General features: G+C 42.6%; 1 protein-coding gene across 10 annotated transcripts in view; it reads left to right on the plus strand.

The window, feature by feature from the left end:
* Positions 1–21,095, plus strand: part of WDR70 (WD repeat domain 70) — a 382,962-nt gene that overhangs the window by 2,800 nt on the left and 359,067 nt on the right. For 3 of the 10 annotated variants that reach the window (XM_065546168.1, XM_005556746.4, XM_073993322.1), the window contains exons 4-5: positions 11,041–11,158; positions 15,415–15,607. In XM_065546168.1, coding sequence (XP_065402240.1) covers positions 11,041–11,158; positions 15,415–15,607 — 311 coding nt within the window. Of the gene's footprint in view, positions 1–11,040; positions 11,159–15,414; positions 15,608–18,636; positions 18,802–21,095 lie in introns of those variants that run through there. The other 7 variants (XM_045393640.2, XM_005556743.4, XM_073993320.1 and 4 more) reach the window with 4 other exon arrangements.

Here is a 21,095-nt window from a genome sequence, read left to right on the forward strand (position 1 = left end):
GTACATTGGTGGGATCTTGGCTCACTGCCGCCTCCACCTCCTGGGTTCAAGCGATTCTCCTGCCTCTGCCTCCTGAGTAGCTGGGACTATAGTCACATGCCACCACGCCTGGCTAATTTTTTGTATTTTTAGTAGAGACAGGGTTTCACTGTGTTGGCCAGGCTGATTTCGAACTCCTGACTTTGTGATCTGCCTGCCTCGGCCTCCCAAAGTGCTGGGATTACAGGCGGAGCCACTGCACCCCTGCCTTTTTTTTTTTTTTTTCTTTGAGATGGAGTCTCGCCCTATCACCAGGCAGAGTGCAGGGGTGCGATCTCAGCTCACTGCAACTTCCACCTCCCCGGTTCAAGCGATTTTCCTGCCTCAGCCTCCTGAGTAGCTGGGACTACAGGTGTGTGCCACCATGACCAGCTAATTTTTGTATTTTTAGTAGAGATGGGGTTTCACCATGTTGGCCAGGATGGTCTCATCTCCTGACCTTGTGATCTGCCTGCCTCCCAAAGTGCTGGGATTACAGGTGTGAGCCACCGCACCCGGCCCAATTTATCATTTTAAAACCAACAATGGGCTGGGTGTAGTGGCTCACACCTGTAATTCCAGCACTTTGGGAGGCTGAGGCAGGCGAATCACCTAAGGTCAGGAGTTCAAGACTAGCCTGGCCAACATGGTGAAACCCCGTCTTGACTGCAAATAGAAAAATTAGCGAGGTGTGGTGGTGGGCACCTGTAATCCCAGCTTCTAGGGAGGCTGAGGCAGGAGGATCGCTTGAACCTAGGAGGCAAAGGTTGTGGTGAGCTGAGATTGCACCATTGCACTCCAGCATGGGCAACAAGAGCAAAACTCCATCTCAAAGTAAAATAAAATAAGATAAGATAAGATAAAATAAGATGAAATAAAAAAATAAGCCACAAGAGCAAAGCTCTATCTCAAAATAAACTAAGATAAAATAAAATATATAATAAAATATAAAATAAAATAACTAAAATAAAGTATTGTACAGCAGCAATATCCAGTATTTGGCAGTGTGCCTGACAGAAAATATTTTCAGTCTTTGGAAGAAAACTTTTTTTGTGGTGAAAAGAAAGCTATCTACATGTACTATTTTTTGAAAGAACTATTCATTACTTGTTTTATTTGAGATGGTGTCCTGCTCTGTTGCCCAGGCTGGAGTGCAGTGGCACGATCTCGGCTCACTGCGACCTCTGCCTCTTGGGTTCAAGTGATTCTCTTGCCTCAGCCTCCTGAGTAGCTGGGATTACAGGTGACCATCACCACGCTCGGCTAATTTTTTTGTATTTGTAGTGGAGACATGATTTCGCCATGTTGGCCAGGCTGGTCTCGAACTTGTGACCTCAAGTGATCCGCCTGCCTCGACCTCTGAAAGTGCCGGGATTACAGGCGTGAACCACCGTGCCAGGCCAAAACCCATTATTATTATTATTTTGAGACGGAGTCTCGCTCTGTTGCCCTGGCTGGAGTGCAGTAGTGCGATCTTGGCTCACTGCAAGCTCTGCCTTCTGGGTTCACGCCATTGTCCTGCCTCATCCTCTAGAGTAGCTGGGACTACCAACAGGTGCCCACCAACACCCCTGGCTAATTTTGTTTTTGTATTTTTAGTAGAGATGGGGTTTCACCGTGTTAGCCAGGATAGTCTCGATCTCATGACCTTGTGATCCACACGCCTCGGCCTCCCAAAGTGTTGGGATTACAGGTGTGAGCTGCTGCACCCAGAAAAACCCCTCATTATTTATTTATTTATTTATTTTGAGACGGAGTCTCGCTCTGTCACCCAGGCTGGAGTGCAGTGGCCGGATCTCAGCTCACTGCAAGCTCCGCCTCCCGGGTTCACGCCATTCTCCTGCCTCAGCCTCCCGAGTAGCTGGGACTACAGGCGCCCGCCACCACGCCCGGCTAGTTTTTTGTATTTTTAGTAGAGACGGGGTTTCACCGTGTTAGCCAGGATGGTCTCGATCTCCTGACCTCGTGATCCGCCCGTCTCGGCCTCCCAAAGTGCTGGGATTACAGGCTTGAGCCACCGCGCCCTGCCAACCCCTCATTATTATGTGAAATTTCAAACATGGAAGTATAGTCATGAACTACCATGTACCTGTCAATCAGATTTAACTACTGTAACAGTTCATGGCTAGTGTTACTTCTGTTTCCCCTTTCAGATGATTTTGAAGCAAATCTTGGACATCATTTTACTCATAAGTATTTTTGTATGTATTTTAAAATGGTAAGGATTGTTTTAAAAAAAGCTTAACCAAGATACCTGTAAGAGATAGGAAAGACCAAGCTGTTTCCTACCCTCTCACACTCCTCTCAGTACTTCACTCCTTTTTTTTTTGATTTGAGACAGGGTCTCATTGCTGTTGCTCAGGCTGGTGTGCAGTGCATGACCTTGGCTCATTGCAGACTCAACTTCCTGGGCTCAGGTAATCCTCCCACCTCAGCCTCCCAAATAGCTGGGACTGTAGGTTGGTGCTACCACACCCCACTAATTTTTTGTATTTTTAGTTGAGGTAGATTTCACCATGTTGGCCGGGCACAGTGGCTCACACCTGTAATCCCAGCACTTTAGGAGGCCTGGACGGGTGGATCACGAGGTCAGGAGAGCGAGGCCATCCTGGCTAACATGGTAAAACGCCGTCTCTACTAAAAATACAAAAAAAAAAAAAAAAAAAAAAAAAAAATTAGCTGAAGCAGGAGAATGGCAAGAACCTGGGAGGTGGAGCTTGTAGTGAGCCAAGATCGCCCCTCTGCACTCCAGCCTGGGTGACAGAGCGAGACTGTCTCAAAAAAAGAAAGAAGAAAAAAAAAAGATTTCACCATGTTGTCCAGGCAAGTCTTGAATTCCTGGGCTCAAGTGATCCACTTGTCTTGGCCTCCCAAAGTGCTAGGATTACAGGTGTGAACCAGTACTTTATTTCTGACACCAGATATATAGGAGTTTTCCCCCACACATCAACCAGTTTTCCAACTGGGTATTCGGTAACTCACTTTAATTCTGACACTGTCTGCCTGGAGACTACCACAAGACTGCCTTCACTTGGCCGGGCGCGGTGGCTCAAGCCTGTAATCCCAGCACTTTGGGAGGCCGAGGTGGGCGGATCACGAGGTCAGGAGATCGAGACCATCCTGGCTAACACGGTGAAACCCCGTCTCTACTAAAAATACAAAAAACTAGCCGGGCGTGGTGGCGGGCGCCTGTAGTCCCAGCTACTCGGGAGGCTGAGGCAGGAGAATGGCGTGAACCCGGGAGGCGGAGCTTGCAGTGAGCTGAGATCGCGCCACTGCACTCCAGCCTGGGCGACAGAGCGAGACTCCGTCTCAAAAAAAAAAAAAAAAAAAAGACTGCCTTCACTCAGACACTAATCTCAAGTCACAGGTTGTGACCAGTGCTTCTAATCTACTGTCTATAAATCAGGGTTCCCATGACTCCTCTTTTTGGTTTGATAATTAGCTAGGATGGCTCACAGGGAAACACTTTACTTAGTTTTAACAGTTTATTATAAAGGGTGTTATAAAGGATACAGATGAACAGGCAGATGAAGTAATGCATTGGGCAAGGTATGGAGTGGGAGAGGTGCAGAGCTTCTGTGCCCTCTCTGGGTGCACCAACTCCCCAGCATCCCCCTGTGTTCAGCTACCCTGAAGCTAATCACATCTAGTGGTTCAAGAGTGTCTAGGCTGGGCTCAGTGGCTCACATCTATAATCCCAGCACTTTGGGGGCCAAAGTAAGAGGATGACTTGAGCCCAGGAGTTTGAGACAAACCTGGGCTAACACAGTGAGATCCTGTTCAAAAAAGTTTTAAAAAATTAGCTGGGCATGGTAGCGCACACCTGTAGTCCCAGCTACTTGGGAGGCTGAGGTGAGAGGGTCACTTGAGCCCAGAGGTTGAGGCTGCGGTGAGCTATGATCATGCCACTGCATCACAGCCTGAGTAAAAAAGCGAGAGCCTGTCTCAAAAGAAAAACAAAAATTTTTTCTATAGATCTTAATTTCCAGCTTCCCCAGAGATTGGTGGGTGGGGATGAAAGTTCCAATTATCTAACCCGTCAGTTTTTTTAGTGAGCAGCAGTCCCATGCTGAGGCCTAGGGGTCCCACACTAAGTCACTTCAATAGCATAAACTTAGGTGGGATCCAAAGGGGCTTCTAGTGAATAACAAAAGAGAGCTCCTATCACTCAGGAAATTCCAAGGGTTTCAGAAGCTCTGTGGCAGGAACCTGAAACAAAGACAAAATATATTTCTTTTTTTTTTTTTTTTTTTTTGAGACGGAGTCTCGCTCTGTCACCCAGACTGGAGTGCAGTGGTGCGATCTCGGCTCACTGCAAGCTCTGCCTCCCAGGTTCAAGCCATTCTCCTGCCTCAGCATCCTGAGTAGCTGGGACTACAGGCGCCCACCACCATGCCCGGCTAATTTTTTTTGTTTTTTTTTGTATTTTTTGTAGAGAAGGGGTTTTACCCTGTTAGCCAGGATGGTCTTGATCTCCTGCCCTCGTGATCTGCCCGCCTCAGCCTCCCAAAATGCTGGGATTATAGGCATGAGCCACCACGCCTGGCCAAATATATTTAATATTATACCGCAATATCATCACATCAAAAAACAATTTTAATATCCTCAAATGATAGACAAAGACATGCTATCTGAGGCATTTACAAATGTTTTAAACAATTTAGTGAATGTTTGTACTATCACAGTGTAGGTACCTTGTATTTACCATTTTAAGTGTATAATACAACATGTTTTGAACAGAATTGTCTTATTTGGCTATGTAAGCTTTTTTTTTTTTTTGAGACGGAGTCTCGCTCTGTCGCCCAGGCTGGAGTGCAGTGGCCGGATCTCAGCTCACTGCAAGCTCCGCCTCCCGGGTTCGGGCCATTCTCCTGTCTCAGCCTCCTGAGTAGCTGGGACTACAGGCGCCCGCCACCTCGCCCAGCTAGTTTTTTGTATTTTTTAGTAGAGACGGGGTTTCACCGTGTTAGCCAGGATGGTCTCGATCTCCTGACCTAGTGATCCGCCCGTCTCGGCCTCCCAAAGTGCTGGGATTACAGGCTTGAGCCACCGCGCCCGGCAGCTTTTTGTTTTTATTTACTTATTTTTTTAGGTCGCCCAGGCTGGAGGGCAATGGTGCAATCTAGGCTCACTGCAACCTCTGCCTCCTGGTACAAGCAATTCTTCTGCCTCAGCCTCCCCAGTAGCTGGGATTATAGGCACGTGCCACCACCACCCGGCTAAGTTTTGTATTTTTAGTAGAGACAGAGTATCACCATGTCGGCCAGGCTGGTCTTAACTCCTGAAGTCAAGTGATCTGCCTGCTTCAACCTCCCAAAGTGAAGCTTTTTATTTTTAATCTTTTTATTTTCAATTTTTGTGGGTACATAGATGTATATATTTATGGGTATGTAAGTTTTATAGTCCCTAGTACTTTGCTTTGTAAAGTAGTTTCTGAGTAATATTTCGAGAAGATTGAATTGAATTTAGACTTGTAATACTGTCTTGTTAAAAAATGAAATCTTGCTGCTTTGGAGAATATTTTGAAATGGCACAATCTGGGCTGGGCATAGTGGCTCATGCCTGTAATCCCAGCACTTTGGGAGCCTGAGGTGGGTGGATCACCTGAGATCAGTAGTTTGAGATCAGCCTGGCCAATGTGATGAAACCCTGTCTCTACTAAAAATACAAAAATTAGCCGGGTGTGGTGGCGGGCATCTGTAGTCCCAGCTACTGGGGGGCTGAGGCAGGAGAATCGCTTGAACCTGGGAGGTGGAGGTTGCAGTGAGCCTAGATCGTGCCATTGCACTCCAGCCTGGGCGACGACAGCAAAACTCCGTCTTAAGAAAAAACGGTTACAATCTGTTGGAAAGAGCTTGGGATTTGGAATTGGGGAACCTAGGTTTGAGGCCCAGCCCCACAATCTACAAGATAAGTAACATTGGATGGGTTTTTCCAATTTCTGATCTTTCATAACCCTGTTGTGTGTGTATCATCTACTTTGGAAGTTTCTTGAAGAGATTAAGATGTTGGGTACAGTAGCTTATAAACAACAAAGAACTTTATAAATATTAAATTCCTGTAATTTTTCTTAGTAAAGCATGTATACATTTTATCTAAGCGGAACTTGGGGAGTTATTGAATTTTTAAATTTTTGAAAAATTGTCTCAAGACTATAGTCTCCTTTGATTTTTGTGGATAAATTATTGAACTTTCTTGATTTAGTATTACATCCTTGGATGGCAATTTATACCTCTGATCTAAATATATGAATCTAAATTGATGATCTCTTTGAAAGATCTATTTAGCTTTAGCAATAGAAAATACTATTGGGATAATTTATGGAAGTAGTATTCATCATTATATGGGAAGTTATTCATAAGAGTTGTTTTTTTTCGTGTTCTTCTAGACTTGGCAATTAGATTACATTTAGACTGTGGAATTAAAAATGATTCCCTGTGAGCTGTCCTAGCAAATTATGAAATTGAAGAGAGGGGTTGCGGGAACCCTAGTTTCCTACCATAAGACAGTTTGACTTATTTTTCTTTAAAAGTTGGAAATTCTCATATGGGCATTATTTATCTCATGCTTGGTATTGGAGTCTTTCCCTGTGTATTGATAGTACGCTTGAGGAAGCTAAGACTTTGTTTTTTTTTTTTGAGACGGAGTCTCGCTCTGTCACCCAGCCTGGAGTGCAGTGGCCAGATCTCAGCTCACTGCAAGCTCCGCCTCCCGGGTTTACGCCATTCTCCTGCCTCAGCCTCCCGAGTAGCTGGGACTACAGACGCTCGCCACCTCGCCCGGCTATTTTTTTGTATTTTTTTTACTAGAGACGGGGTTTCACCGGGTTAGCCAGGATGGTCTCGATCTCCTGACCTCGTGATCCACCCGTCTCGGCCTCCCAAAGTGCTGGGATTACAGGCTTGAGCCACCGCGCCCGGCCGAAGCTAAGACTTTGACCTTTTTAATAGCAAGGTTGTCTGTATATGGGATTATGAGCTGTCTTGGTTGCTAAATGCACTAGTGGAAAGGATGGATTACTATAAAACCCCAATAAAATACGTGCTGTGAAGGGTCTGGAAATGATAATGGTACAAATTCTTTTTTAAATGTTTTTTATGTTCTTGAAAGCTATAAGTATGTGCAGGACATATGAAACAGATTTTTTTTTTTCTTTTTCTTGAGACAGAGTCTTGCCCTGTCGCCCAGGCTAGAGTGCAGTGGCGCGATCTTGGCTCACTGCAAGCTCCTGGGTTCAAGCAATTCTTCTGCCTCAGCCTCCTGAGTAGCTGGGATTGCAGGCATGCACCATCATGCCTGGCTAATTTTTTGTATTTTTAATAGAGGTGGGGTTTCACCATGCTGGGCGAACTCCTGACCTCGTGATCTTCCCTCCTCAGTCTCCCAAAGTGTTGGGATTACAGGTGTGAGCCACTGCGCCCAGCTGAAATACAGACTTTTTTTTTTTTTTAGAAGTGTTATACTAGGCTGGAGGCAGTGGCTCACATCTATAATCCTAGTAAACTTTGTGAGGCTGAGGCAGGTGGATTGCTTGAGGCCAGGAGTTTGAGACCAGCCTGGCCAACATGGTGAAACCCTGTCTCTACTAAAAACACAAAAATTAGGTGGTCATGGTGGCTGGCATCTATAATCCCAGCTGCTCGGGAGGCTTAGGCGGAAGAATTGCTTGAACCTAGGAGGTGGAAGGTTGCAGTGAGCCGAGATTGTGCCTCTGCACTCATGCTGAGTGACAGATTGAGACTCCGTCTCAAAACAGAAACAAAAACAAAAAGAAAAACTAAGGGAAAAAGAGGGAGGACTGGCATGGTGTGGTGGCTTACGTCTGTAAATCTTGAGGCGGGAGGATTGCTTGAGCCCAGGATTTCAAGACCAGCCTGGGCAACATAGTGAGACCTCGTCTCTATTTAAAAAAAAAAAAAAGAAAGTAAAAAAGAGGGAAATGGCAGCTGAGTAGGCAGCCTCAATATCTTTTCCTCATTAGTAATATAATTGACTGTAAGACCTGAGGGAGAAGATGAGCCTAGAGTACAAACGCTGCTGCCATCCCCAGAGGTCTGGAGGGATTGGCTGAAAAAACAGGGTGAGCTAGGAGCTAAGCAGGCTTATTCTGTTTTTTTTTTTCTCTTGGGGACGGAGTCTCACTCTGTGGCCCAGGCTGGATTGTGGTGGTATGATCTCGGCTCACTGCAACCTCTGCCTTCTGGGTTCAAGCAATTCTCCTGCCTCAGCATCCCGAGTAGCTGGGACTACGGGTGCACGCTGCTATGCCCGGCTAACTTTTTGTATTTTACTAGAGACAGGATTTCACCATATTGTCCCGACTGGTCTTGAACTCCTGAGCTGAGGCAATCCACCCGCCTCAGCCTCCCAAAGTGCTAGGATTATGGGTGTGAACCACCACGCCCGGCTTCAGCACATTCTTTTTTTTTTTTTTTGAGACGGAGTCTCGCTCTGTTGCCCAGGCTGGAGTGCAGTGGTGCAATCGCTGCTCACTGCAAGCTCCGCCTCCTGGGTTCACGCCATTCTCCTGCCTCAGACTCCCGAGTAGCTGGGACTACAGGTGCCCGCCACCACGTCTGGCTAATTTTTTTTTATTTTTTGTAGAGATGAGGTTTCCCTGTGTTAGCCAGGATGGTCTCGATCTTGTGACCTCGTGATCCGTCCGCCTCAGCCTCCGAAAGTGCTGGAATTATAGGCGTGAGCCACTGCGCCTGGCAGGCCCATTCTTAATTCTGGACACTATGCTTTTTAATTTTTTTTCCAGTCTCTACTATCAGAGTGCAGAATTGTTGACTCTTGACCCACCTCAGCCCAGAAGACACAAAAAAGACAACATGATCTAGAGCCGTAATGTTTGCCTTACTTCTTCCTGGAGGGTTTTGTCTTCCATATTTGACATGAAAGACTTTGTAGTTCCTTGTTGATGTTTGCTGGGTAACTCTCTTCCTCATCTTCCATGTCCCAGCAACTAAAGACCCTATAGAATACAACATTCCACTTGATAAGTGTCCTTTGCTGCTGCTTAACTTGAGTTATATTGTATTTCATTATTAAGTGAAGGAAAAAAATGTTAAATATTATCTCAGGTTATTGAGGATGGTGGCAATTGAGTACCAAACTATTCATACATAATCCTTTTTCTTCCTAGTGCCCCCACAATTGTAGAGTGAGATTATCAGAGGGAAAAAAGTTAATATTTAAAATTTTTTTTTGTCTTTCTAGAGTAAACAACTCTGGAAAATTAATGTAGTAGATTTTTGTTTTTTTTTAAATATAGTGAAAGCAAGTTTATTAGGAAAGTAAAGAAATAAAAGAATGGCTACTCTGTAGACAGAGCAGCCTATGGTATAAATTTTTTTCTTTTTTTTTTTTTTTTGGAGACGGAGTCTCAGTCGCCCAGGCTGGAGGGCAGTGGCACAATCTGGCTCACTGCAAGCTCTGCCTCTCGGGTTCATGCCATTGTCCTGCGTCAGCCTCCCGAGTAGGTGGGACTACAGGCACCCGCCACTACACCCGGCTAATTTTTTTGTATTTTTACTAGTGATGGGGTTTCACCGTGTTAGCCAGGATGGTCTTGATCTCCTGACCTCGCGATCCACCCGTCTCCGCCTCCCAAAGTGCTGGGATTACAGGCATGAGCCACCGCGTCCAGCTAGTATACATTTTATTATGATTTTGATAGCTAGTCTCTGACCAAAATTCTAGTGTAGAAAATTCAGAAAAGAAGTGCTACATTTTTGTTTTTTTTTTTTTTTTTTTGAGAAAGTGTTTTGCTTGTGTTGCCCAAGCTGGAGTGTGATGGCGCAATCTCAGCTCACCACAACCTCCGCCTCCCAGGTTCAAGCGATTCTCCTGCCTCAGCCTCCTGAGTAGCTGGGATTAAAGGCATGTGCTACCAGGCCGGGCTAATTTTTTCTTTTTAGTAGGGACGGGGTTTCTCCATGTTAGTCAGGCTGGTCTGGAACTCCTGACCTCAGGTGATCCGCCCGCCTCGGCCTCCCAAAGTGCTGGGATTACAAGTGTGAGCCACTGCGCCTGGCCAAGAAGTGCTAAATTTATGTTTTAAAACATTAGAAAGTTAATCACCTAAAATCTCACCTTCGAATACGTTTTAAAAAATATATCACCATCCACATTATGCTAATTTTGCTTAGCATATCTGTTAAAATGTTTTCCCAGATTTCTGTTTTCTATCACTATTTTTATTGTCTGCAGTTAGTATTATATTGCTATGCAGTAATTTCGTTCAATTCTTTTACCACATTGGCCATTTAGGTTGATAAATTTTTTTTTCTAATTTTAAAAATTGTGATAAAATACACATAAAATGTACCATCATAATATTTAAGTACATAGTGTTGTGCAGCCATCACCACCATCTATAACATTGTTCGTCTTGTAGGACTGAAACTGTATACGTATTAAACAATTATTCAGTGCCCCTCCTTCTAGCCTTTGTTAACCACCATTCTACTTTTTGTCTCTGACATTGACTACTCTAGATTACCTCATGTGAGTAACGTCATACGATATTTGTCTTTTTGTCTTTCTGTGAGTAGTCTATCTCACTTAGCATAGTGTCCTCAAGGTTTATCGAAGTTGTAGCATATTGCAGAGTCTCCTTCCTTTTTGGGTAAATAATATTTCATTGTGTGGATATACCACATTTTGCTAATCCGTTTGTCTATAGATGGATACTTTGGTTGCTTCTACATTTTAGCTCTTGTGATGTTCCTATGAACATGGGTATACAAGTATCTTTTTTAGACCCTGCTTTCAGTTTCTTTGGATATTTACTAGAAGTGGAATTGCTGGATCACGTGATAATTCTACGTTTAACTTTTTGAGGAACCACCATATTGTTTTCCACAGTAGCTGTGGTTGATAATTTTTTGCTGTTACTGCTAGCACTCTAAGTTATGTCTTTGTGGCTATGTTAATTTTTAGCCTTTCTAATACTAGCAAATTTTGAATTGTAATGGTTGGATTTTTTTGTTAATCTTTTTTTAATCTTTTCAGAAGCAAGAGAAAAAGAGGAAGAAATGAGCAGAGAGAAAGAATTAAGGCAAAATGAAGATATTGAACCAACATCCTCAAGATCAAATGTGGTCAGAGATTGCTCCAAATCATCTTCCAGGTGCCTGATTTTCACGAAAGACTTCTATTAAACTATCAGTTTTTAGGTGTTCGTAGAGTTTTTTTTTTTTTTTTTTAATTTTTCTGAGACGGAGTCTTGCTCTGTCGCGCGCTGCAGTGTGGTGGCGTAATCTTGGCTGACTGTAACCTCCACCTCCTGGGTTCAAATGATTCTCCTGCCTCAGCCTCCCAAATAGCTGGGATTACAGGCATGCACCAGCACGCCTGGCTAATTTTTGTGTTTTTAGTAGAGGTGGGGTTTTGCCATGTTGGCCAGGGTGGTCTCAAACTCCCGACCTCAGGTGATCCGCCCGCTTTGGCCTCCCAAAGTGCTGGGGCTATAGGCGTGAGCCTCCTGAGTAGCTGGGACTACAGAGGTGCACTACTACTGCTGGCTAATTCTTGTATTTTTAGTAGAGGCATGGTTTTACTATGTTGTCCAGGCTGGTCTCAAACTCCTGACATGATCTGTCTGCCTCATTCTCCCAAAGTCCTGGGATAACAGGTGTCAGCTACTGGGCCCGGCCTCCAGTTATTACTTTTTTGAGATGGAGTCTTACTGTTTGACCAGGCTGGAGTATAGTGGCTTGATCTGGGCTCACTGCAACCTCCACTTCCTGGGTTCAAGTGATTTTCCTGCCTCAGCCTCCCAAGTAGCTGGGATTACAGGTGTGGGTCACCATGCCCTGCTAATTTTTTTTGTATTTTAGTAGAGATGGGGTTTCACCGTGTTGGTCAGGGTGGTCTCCAGCTCCTGACCTCATGATCTGCTTGCCTTGGCCTCCCAAAGTGCTGGGATTACAGATGTGAGCCACCACGCCTGGCATCCCAGTTACTTCTTTTCGACAATGCAGCAGTGGCCTAACACATTGATTTTGTTTATCTTGTCAAAAAATCAACGCTTGTTTCAGTGATTTTTTCAATTCTTTGTTTTGTTGTTTGGGATGGAGTCTCGCTGTGTTGCCCAGGCTGGAGTGCAGTGGCGCCATCTCGGCTCACTGCTACCTGCACCTCCCGGGTTCAAGCAGTTCCCTGCCTCAGCCTCCCAAGTAGCTGAGATTACAGGTGCCCACCACCACACCCAGCTAATTTTTGTATTTTTAGTACAGACTGGGTTTCACCATGTTGGCCAGGCTGGTCTTGAACTCCTGACCTTGTGATCCACCCACCTTGGCCTCCCAAAGTGCTCAGATTACAGGCGTGAGCCACCGCACCTGGTGTTATTCTTTTTTTTAGTGTCAATGTCATTTGTAGTTCTGCTCTGATTTTTTTTATTTCTTCTAATAATTTTTGGTTTGCTTTATTCTTGCTTTTCTAGTTCTTTGAGGTACATCATTAGGTTGTTTATTTGATGTATTTCTATTTTTTATGTAGTTGTTTATTGTTATAAATGTTCTTCTTAGTACTGTTTTCTTTGTTTTCCACAGGTTCTGATATGTTTTGTTTCCATTTTCTTTTGTTTCAAGAAATTAAAAAAAATTTTTTTTTTATTGACCGTTTGGTCATTTGGGAGCCTGTTGTTTTATTTTCATGTATTTGTACAATTTCCAAGGTTCCTCTTGTTATTGATTTTTTAATTTTTCTTTTGAGACAGGGTTTCACTCTGTCACCCAGGCTGGAGTGCAGTGGCACATTCTTAACTCACCGCAACCTTCACCTCCCAGACTCAAGCGATCCTCCCACCTCATCTCCTTAAGTAACTGGGACTACAGGTGTGTGCCACCATGCCTGGCTAATTTTTGTATTTTTTGTAGAGACAGTCTTTCACAATGTTGCCCAGGCTAGTCTTGAACTTCTGAGCTCAAGCAATTCGCTCACTCTACCTTGAAAAGTGCTGGGATTATAGGCATGAGACACTGCGCCTGGCCTGATTTTGGTTTTGTTTTGTTGTGGTTAGAAAAGATACTTGAGGGCTGGGCAAGGTGGCTCATGCCTGTAATCCCAGCACTTTGGGAGGTCAAGCTGGTGGATCATGAGGTCAGGAGTTTGAGACCAGCCTGGCCAACATGATGAAACCCCGTCTCTACTAAAAATACAAATATTAGCTGGGCGTGGTGGCTCATGCCTGTAATTCCAGCTACTTGGGAGGCTGAGGCAAGAGAATCACTTGAACCTGGGCTGAGGAGTGAGCCAAGATCATGCTCTGGCACTCTAGAGTGAGACTCTGTCTCAAAAAAAAAAAAAATCTGTTTTAAAACAGTATAGCTGGAAACTTGTGTGTTAATCATAAGGGGGAAATTTTGGAGTGTGAATAGCTTAATATAAATTTATTTAGTCATTTAGCTATTACTTATTGAGCGTCTTCTGTGGATTACACAGTATTTTAGGCACTGAGATACAGCAGTTAGCAAGTCAGATGAGACCTTTGTTCTCATGGAGCTCTCAGTGTTGTGGGAGTATTTGAAGGGATGGATAACAAACAACTAAATAACCAAATAAAATAACTTAGCAGGCATGTAATGAAGATAAAGGTACTTCAGGTAATGGGAAGTGGTGGTGTGCCTGAAGGTTTAAAAGGGGTGTGCCCTTAGGCTTCTTTGAGGAGGAGACATTTGAGGAAACTCCAAAAATGAGAAAGAGGCTGTGTAACAATCTATGGGAAGGATAAGTCAGCCAACGGAACTCCCAAGTGCAAAGACCTTGTTGTGAACTAAACTTAACCTGTTGAATTAGAAAGAAGGCCTTGGAGTGGAGATTTGAGCTAGGCAGTGGCTCAAATCTAGAAACTCAGATCTTCATGGAGGTTTGCTAGTTCATATATCTCTGTTTAAGGGTAACCTGAATGTGAGAATATATTCTTTTCACTGTTTAACCTAGATGAAAACAAAAAGAAAAATCTCAAGTTTTTCCTTCAGTAGATATTGAGCGCCTCTTATAGGTGAAGCATTTTTTAGATGCTGGAAATATGTTAGATGCTAGAACAAAATGGAAATTGGTGCTTTCCTGGAGCTTACATACCAGAGATACTTCATTAGAAGGCAGTGACACTTTTAATCTTATCAAATATTTGAAAGATTAATTGATACAATTAAGAATGCTGAGTTCTCAACTCTGGAGGCAGGTGGAGGGGTGGTGGATGGTGAGGGCTATACTTACAGGTGTTTGCTAGAGACCTTAATGAGAATGTATAATAGTCCTCAGGTATGGTGGATAGGAAACCACTTGGGAATCAGTATGATATGCTCTAGACTCTCAAGCCTGTCCAACCTGCCTTATACTGTTGTTGATTTCTTTTAGACTTTTAGCATCCTGAAGCCATGGTTTTTAGTTTCTGTCTCTAGTGATAAGTAGAAAAGAGGGATGAGGAAATGGCTTCACTGGCCCAACCAGAAACAAATTAAGAACCCATGACTGTATTCTGTCCCTTGGATACCCCTGGTTAGAGTATGGTGTTTTTAGAATGCAAGGACGCTACATTTAATGTTTGGCAAAGTGGCAAACTTGGACTAGCCGTGAGAAATAACTTGTATTTCGGAAATTATATTGAAACATTTTGGGAGTAACTTCCTTACATGACTGGCATTATTTGCTACTGTGGCAATCAGGGATTGGATTCAAATATAGTTAATTGAGGCACTGGCCATCTCAGTGGTTTTTGTCCATTACTATTTTGTAGTTTTTCTTCTGTATTTCCTTGTTCACCTGTCTCTTTTAAAATTTTTTAAATTAAATTTTTATTATATATCTATATTTTGAGACAGGGTCTCACTGTTGTTCTGGCTGGAGTACAGTGATGCAGTCATGGCTCACTGTAGCCTTGACCTCCTGAGCTCAAGTGATCCTGCCACCTTAGCCTCCTGAGTAGCTGGTACCACAAGCACATGCCACCACACCTGGCTCATTTTTATTTTTTGTAGAAACAAGGTCTTGCGATGTTTCCCAGGCTAGTCTCAAACTCTTGGGCATAAGCAGTTCACCTGCCTAGGTCCCTGAACGTGCTGGCGTTACAGGTGTGAGCCATTGCACTCAGTCTCACCTGTCTCTTTATGAGTGCTAATGGTCTAATGGCCCTTTAACGTAAAATTGCTGTGACCCTTTATTTTTGACTTTGCATAAGACAGTTTTTTTTTAAACTTTCTTAAGATAAAATAATATTTGCATTAAACATTTAATGTTTGAACTACAAATTTGAAAAAATTAAAAAATACCCAAATGTTGTTAATAGGAGAGGAAAAGTTTCCTGAGAAACAAGTACTATTTCCAAAGTGTGCTCTTTATTGCAGCAGAGGCAAAGAGTTTCTGTTTCTGTGTTTTCAGGGATACAAGCAGCAGTGAAAGTGAAGAGAGTTCTGACTCTTCTGATGATGAGTTAATTGGCCCTCCTTTACCCCCTAAAATGGTAGGAAAACCAGTTAATTTTATGGACGAAGATATCCTCGGTGCTTTACCTCCACCTCTTAATGAAGAAGAAGAAGCAGAGGAAGAAGAAGAGGAGGAGGAGGAAGAGGAAGTAAGTATTTTAGTGGTAATTTAAAAATTCAGTGGAGTAATAGCTTTAAAGTACTGTAGAGATCAGTCCTGCTAAACTGTTGTTCATGAGTAAGAGCCATTTTAAAAACTGAGGAAAGGCTTAAACCTGTAATCCCAGTTACTTGGAAGGCTGAGGCTGGAGAATCGCTTGAACCTGGGAGGCAGAGGTTGCAATGAGCCGAGATTGTGCCTTTGCACTCCAGCCTGGGAGACAGACTCGTCTCCAAAAAACAAACAAACAAAAAACCCAAACCGAGGAAAAAGGCCGGGTACAGCGGCTTACACCTAATCCTAGCACTTTGGGAGGCCGAGGTGGACGGATCGCTTAAGCTCAGGAATTGAAGACCAGCTTGGGCAACATGGCGAAACTCTGTTTCTACAAAAATGCAAAAATTAGACGAGTGTTACGGCGTGCATCTGTGGTCCCAGCTACTCAGGAGGCTGAGGTGGGAGGATAATTTGGGCCCAGGAGGCAGAGGTTGCAGTGAGGTCGACGGATGACACTCCAGCTTGGGTGACAGAGTGAGTCCCTGTCTCAAACTACACCCCCCGCCGCCCTCCGCAAAAAACCTGAGGAAAATAACTGTGGAGTTTATTACTGACAGCCTGTATTGAAAGAACTTCAGGAGGAAGAAAACAACTAAAAAATAATAAATGGAGAGCTGAAAGCAATGTGTTAAAAAGAAATAAATGGATAAAAAATTTTGTTAAATCTACATATGTGGCTCGGTGTGGTGGCTCACACCTGTAATCCCAGCATTTTGGGAGGCTGAGGCAGGCGTATCACCTGAGGTCAGGAGTTCGAGACCAGCCTGAACAACATGGAGAAACCATGTCTCGACTAAAAATACAGAATTAGCTGGGCCTGGTATGGCACATGCCTGTAATCCCAGCTACTCGGGAGGCTGAGGCAGGAGAATCACTTGAACCTGGGAGGCGGAGGTTGCAGTGAGCCGAGATTGCACCACTGCTCTCCAGCCTGGGTGACAGAGTGAGATTTGGTCTCAAAAAAAAAAAAAAAAAAAAAAAAAGGTATAATCTTCAAAATACTAAAAGGAAAGAATGCTAAAGGAAATGGTGTACTTTTGTATTTGACACCTGGGGTAGGTAATTTTTTAACACCTCCCTTCTTTATGTGATGAATTATTTTTAGTAATAATTATGAAATGAAAAAAAAATCAGAAAAGCAACAGCTTTTGTAAATCTGTCAATGACTGTCAAAATCGGTAGTCTTTGCATATTCCTCCTCAGTACATAGTGTAGCGAATTTGTCAATCTATGTCTGTCTGTAGTTGATCAAATAAAGCTTCTGATTTCAATTTTGTACATTTTTCTTTCACATGAAACAACAGATCTATAGTATATATACTCACACTTGCACGTGCATTCATGTGTGTGCATATGTAAAATTAAGAAACAAGAATAAAATAAGAATAAATTTGGCAGTTTCATTAAAATTTTTGTTTTACAATAAGTTCCAGAAATTGCAATGTTGATTGTATATTTTTTTCTTTTATCAATTCTAGTGGCTTTTAAATATCTCTGTAGGTTGAAATATTTTGGCTGGGCACTGTGGCTCACGCCTGTAATCCCAGTACTTTGGGAGGCTGAGGAGTGCTGATCACTTGAGATCAGGAGTTCCAGACTAGCCTGGCCAACATGGTGAAACCCTGTCTCTACTAAAAATACAAAAAATTAGCTGGGTGTGGTGGCGGGCGCCTGTAGTCCCAGCTACTCGAGAAGCTGAGGCAGGAGAATGGCATGAACCTGGGAGGTGGAGCTTGCAGTGAGCTGAGATGGCACCACTGCAGTCCAGCCTGGGTGACAGAGCAAGACTCCATCTCACAAAAACAAACAAACAAACAAACAAACAAAAACATTAGCCAGGCATGGTGACAGGAGGCTGAGGCAGGGGAATTGCTTGAACCCGCGAGGCAGACTGCAGTGAGTTGCGATTGCGCCACTGCACTGCAGCCTGGCAACGGAGCAAGACTCTGTCTCAAAAAAAATTTTTTTTTCATGAAAGTGTCTTTACAGAAAATTCATTTTATATTTGGTAAAAACTTCTAAATTTTTTTTCTCTAAAAATCAGAGAAAATGGCTACATGATGTCAAACATTGCCATTTAATGACCCATTGCTTTAGAATGCTTTTGGTGAAAACAACTGAGGTATTCAAACATTTACCCTTTTAAATTCTTTTGCCAACCATGTCTCTTGTTTTTTCTTTTGGCATCCATAGAAAACAATTGGATTTGCTTAGCATTTTGTTTCTTTGTCTTTATAATCTTTGTTTATTTTGAATCTAGTATTTAAATGCAGAAATTTAGTACAACAGGGATTGGACATAGGAAATTACTGTTGAAGTGAGCTTGAATGATTCTGAACCATGGAAAACAGTATGTAGAGACCTGAGTAGCTGAGTGTGTTTGTGCATGTGTGTGGTGCAGATAACTGGGAGTTCTCCAAATTAACTTCATGTAGAATACAGTGGTTATTTATTTATTTATTTTATTTATTTATTTATTTTTGAGATGGAGTGTCATTCTGTTGCCCAGACTGGAATGCAGTGGTGTGATCTCGGCTCACTGCAACCTCCATCTCCCGGGTTCAAGTGATTCTCCTGCCTCAGCTTCCTGAGTAGCTGGGATTACAGGCATCTGCCACCACGCCTGACTAATTTTTTGTGTTTTTAATAGTGATAGGGTTTCACCATGTTGACCCAGCTGGTCTTGAACTCCTGACCTTAGGTGATCCACCTGCCTCAGCCTCCCAAAGTGCTGGGATTACAGGTGTGAGCTGTTGCACCTGGCCAGAATAACGTGTTTATTAAAAGATAAGTAATAAAAGCATGTTAATTGAAGTTCACATATATGTTATTGAAACTCAACAGGAATCATAGCAAAAAGAACATTAAGTAGTATCTAAGCTGACATTGTTTATAATTGCCATCACAAGGTGATAATAAAAGGCAGGCTTATCTTTACTTGATTTTATTATCGTTTTTAAGTTCTCCACAGAAAAGGTGTACCCTCTTATTGTCTGTGTTACTTCCACTGTTAATTCTCTCGATATGCCATTGAAGAAAATTCACCTATTGCAATAAAAGACAGGAAAGGAGAAAGAAGAGGTAGAGGAAGATAATCTTCGTTAATAGAGATTATGAAATAAGATGGTAGGTATGAATATAAATATATCAGTATTAATAGATGTAAATGGACTAAACTTGCCACTTAAAATACAAAAATTCTCAGATTGGGTTAAAAAAATTTAGGTATATATGCATGTTATACCTGAATTATAATTACACAGAAAGGTTGGATGTCAAGCAGTAGAATATAGCAGGAAAATACCCAAAAGATAGCTGATTAATGTTATAAAATTGGTATTCAAATCTTTAAGTCATAATATGAATTAATGATAAAAGTGACATTCCTTAATGGTAAAAGGAACAGTTTATTTTGAAGGAAAAATTGGCAGTCCTCAACCTCTATGCATTTAACAATATATTGAAAGTGTATAAAGCAAAAATTGACAAAATTACAAGGAGAAATGGACAATATACAGTCAATCAGAGATTGAGAGATTGTTAAGACAGTAAGGAGACAGATTTGGAGAAGACAAATGAACAAAGTTTAACGTATTGAATGTATATTGGAGCCCTCGTTCAACATTTTAAGCATAAATGGACGGTGAAAAACAAACATATCTAGTTCCTAAAGTGCTATGGAAACATTAACTACTATGGAAACATGAGTTTGGTAGTTCACTGAGTAGGTAATATTTAGATTTAGCTATGAATGTGACAGTGGGTTTTGTAATGGACTGAATGTGTCTCTCTAAAATTCATGTTGAAGCCCTAACCCCCAGTGAGGCTGTATTTGGAGATGGGGCCTCTAAGGAAATAATTAAGGATAAATGAAGTCATAAGGCCCTGATCTGATAGAATTAGTATCTTTATAAAAAGAGACACCAGAAAGCGTGCACTAACTCCTCCTCCCCCATGGGAAAGGAGGAATGGCTTTGTGAGGACATAGCAGAAAGTGGTCGTCCGCAAGCCAGGAAGAGAGGTCTCACCAGAAACCACATTTGTCCACACTTTGATTATGGACCTCTAGCCTCCAGACCTGTCAGCAAATACATTTCTATTGTTTTAAGTCACCCAGTCTGTGGTATTTTGTTTATGATTGTGTGAGCTAATAAGGTTTGCAAGGCTGACTACTGGTTGATAAACAGAAAGGAAGAAAGAAGCATATTGCAAGCCAGAAAAAAGTTGCTACAGCGAAGACCCAAATGTATATAAATACAGCTATGGTTGTGAAATTGCACCTGATTAGTGCATGGCTGAGTTTTCTTACTAGGAGAAAGTAGAAAGATGAGGAGGATGAGATCAGATCCAGGAAGTATGATTAAATGCTTTCTGGAGGATGTGGAATTTGAGTAAGCTTTGTAGAGGATTACAGTTTTTTTTTTTTTTTTTGAGACAGGGTCTCTCTGTCACCCAGGCTCGAGTAGAGTGGTGCAATCAAAGCTCACTACAGCCTTGACTTCTTGGGCTTAAGCAATCCTCCCACCTCAGCCTCCCGAGTAGCTGGGATTACAGGCATGTGCCTCCACACCTAGCTATTTTTTTTTTTTTTTTTAAGTAGAGATGAGGTCTTACTACGTTTTCCAGGCTTGTCTCAAACTCCTGGGCTCAAGCGATCCTCCTGTCTTGGCCTCCGAAAGTGCTGGAATTACAGGCATGGGTCACTGCCCGGCCGAAGATTAATTTTTTTTTTTTTGAGATGGAGTCTTGCTCCGTCACCCAGGCTGGAGTGCAGTGGTGCAATCTTGGCTCACTGCAACCTCCTCCTCCTTGGTTCAAGTGATTCTCCTGCTTCAGCCTCCTGAGTAGCAGGAATTACAGGCACATGCCACTGCACCCAGCAAATTTTTTGTATTTTTAGTAGAGATGGAGTTTCACCATGTTGGCCAGGCTGGTCTTGAACTCCTGACCTCAGGTAATCCACCTACCTTGGCCTCCTGAAGTGCTAGGATTACAGGAGTGAGCCATCTTGCCTGGGCCAATTTTTTTTTTTTTTTTTAAATTTTTGTAGAGGTGGGGTCTCACCATCTAGCCCATGCTGGTCTCACCTGGGCTCAAGCCATCCTCCCACCTTGGCTTTCCAAAGTGTTGGTATTACAGACATGAGTCATTTTTAAATATTATTTTTTAAGATTACATTTTTAAATATTATTTTTAAATGACAGATTATTTTTAATTGACATAATTGTACATATTTCTGGGGTAGAGTGTGATCCTCCACACTTGTATACAGAGTGTAATGATCAAATCAGGGTGATTAGCATATCCATTGCCTAAAACACTGATCATTTCTTTGTATTGGCAATATTCAAAATCCTCACTTTTAGCTCTTTGAAAATATAGAGTAAATAATTGTTAACTATAGTTACTTTACAATGCTA

This window comes from Macaca fascicularis, chromosome 6, assembly GCF_037993035.2.
Source record: "Macaca fascicularis isolate 582-1 chromosome 6, T2T-MFA8v1.1".
Classification (NCBI taxonomy): Eukaryota; Metazoa; Chordata; class Mammalia; order Primates; family Cercopithecidae; genus Macaca; species Macaca fascicularis.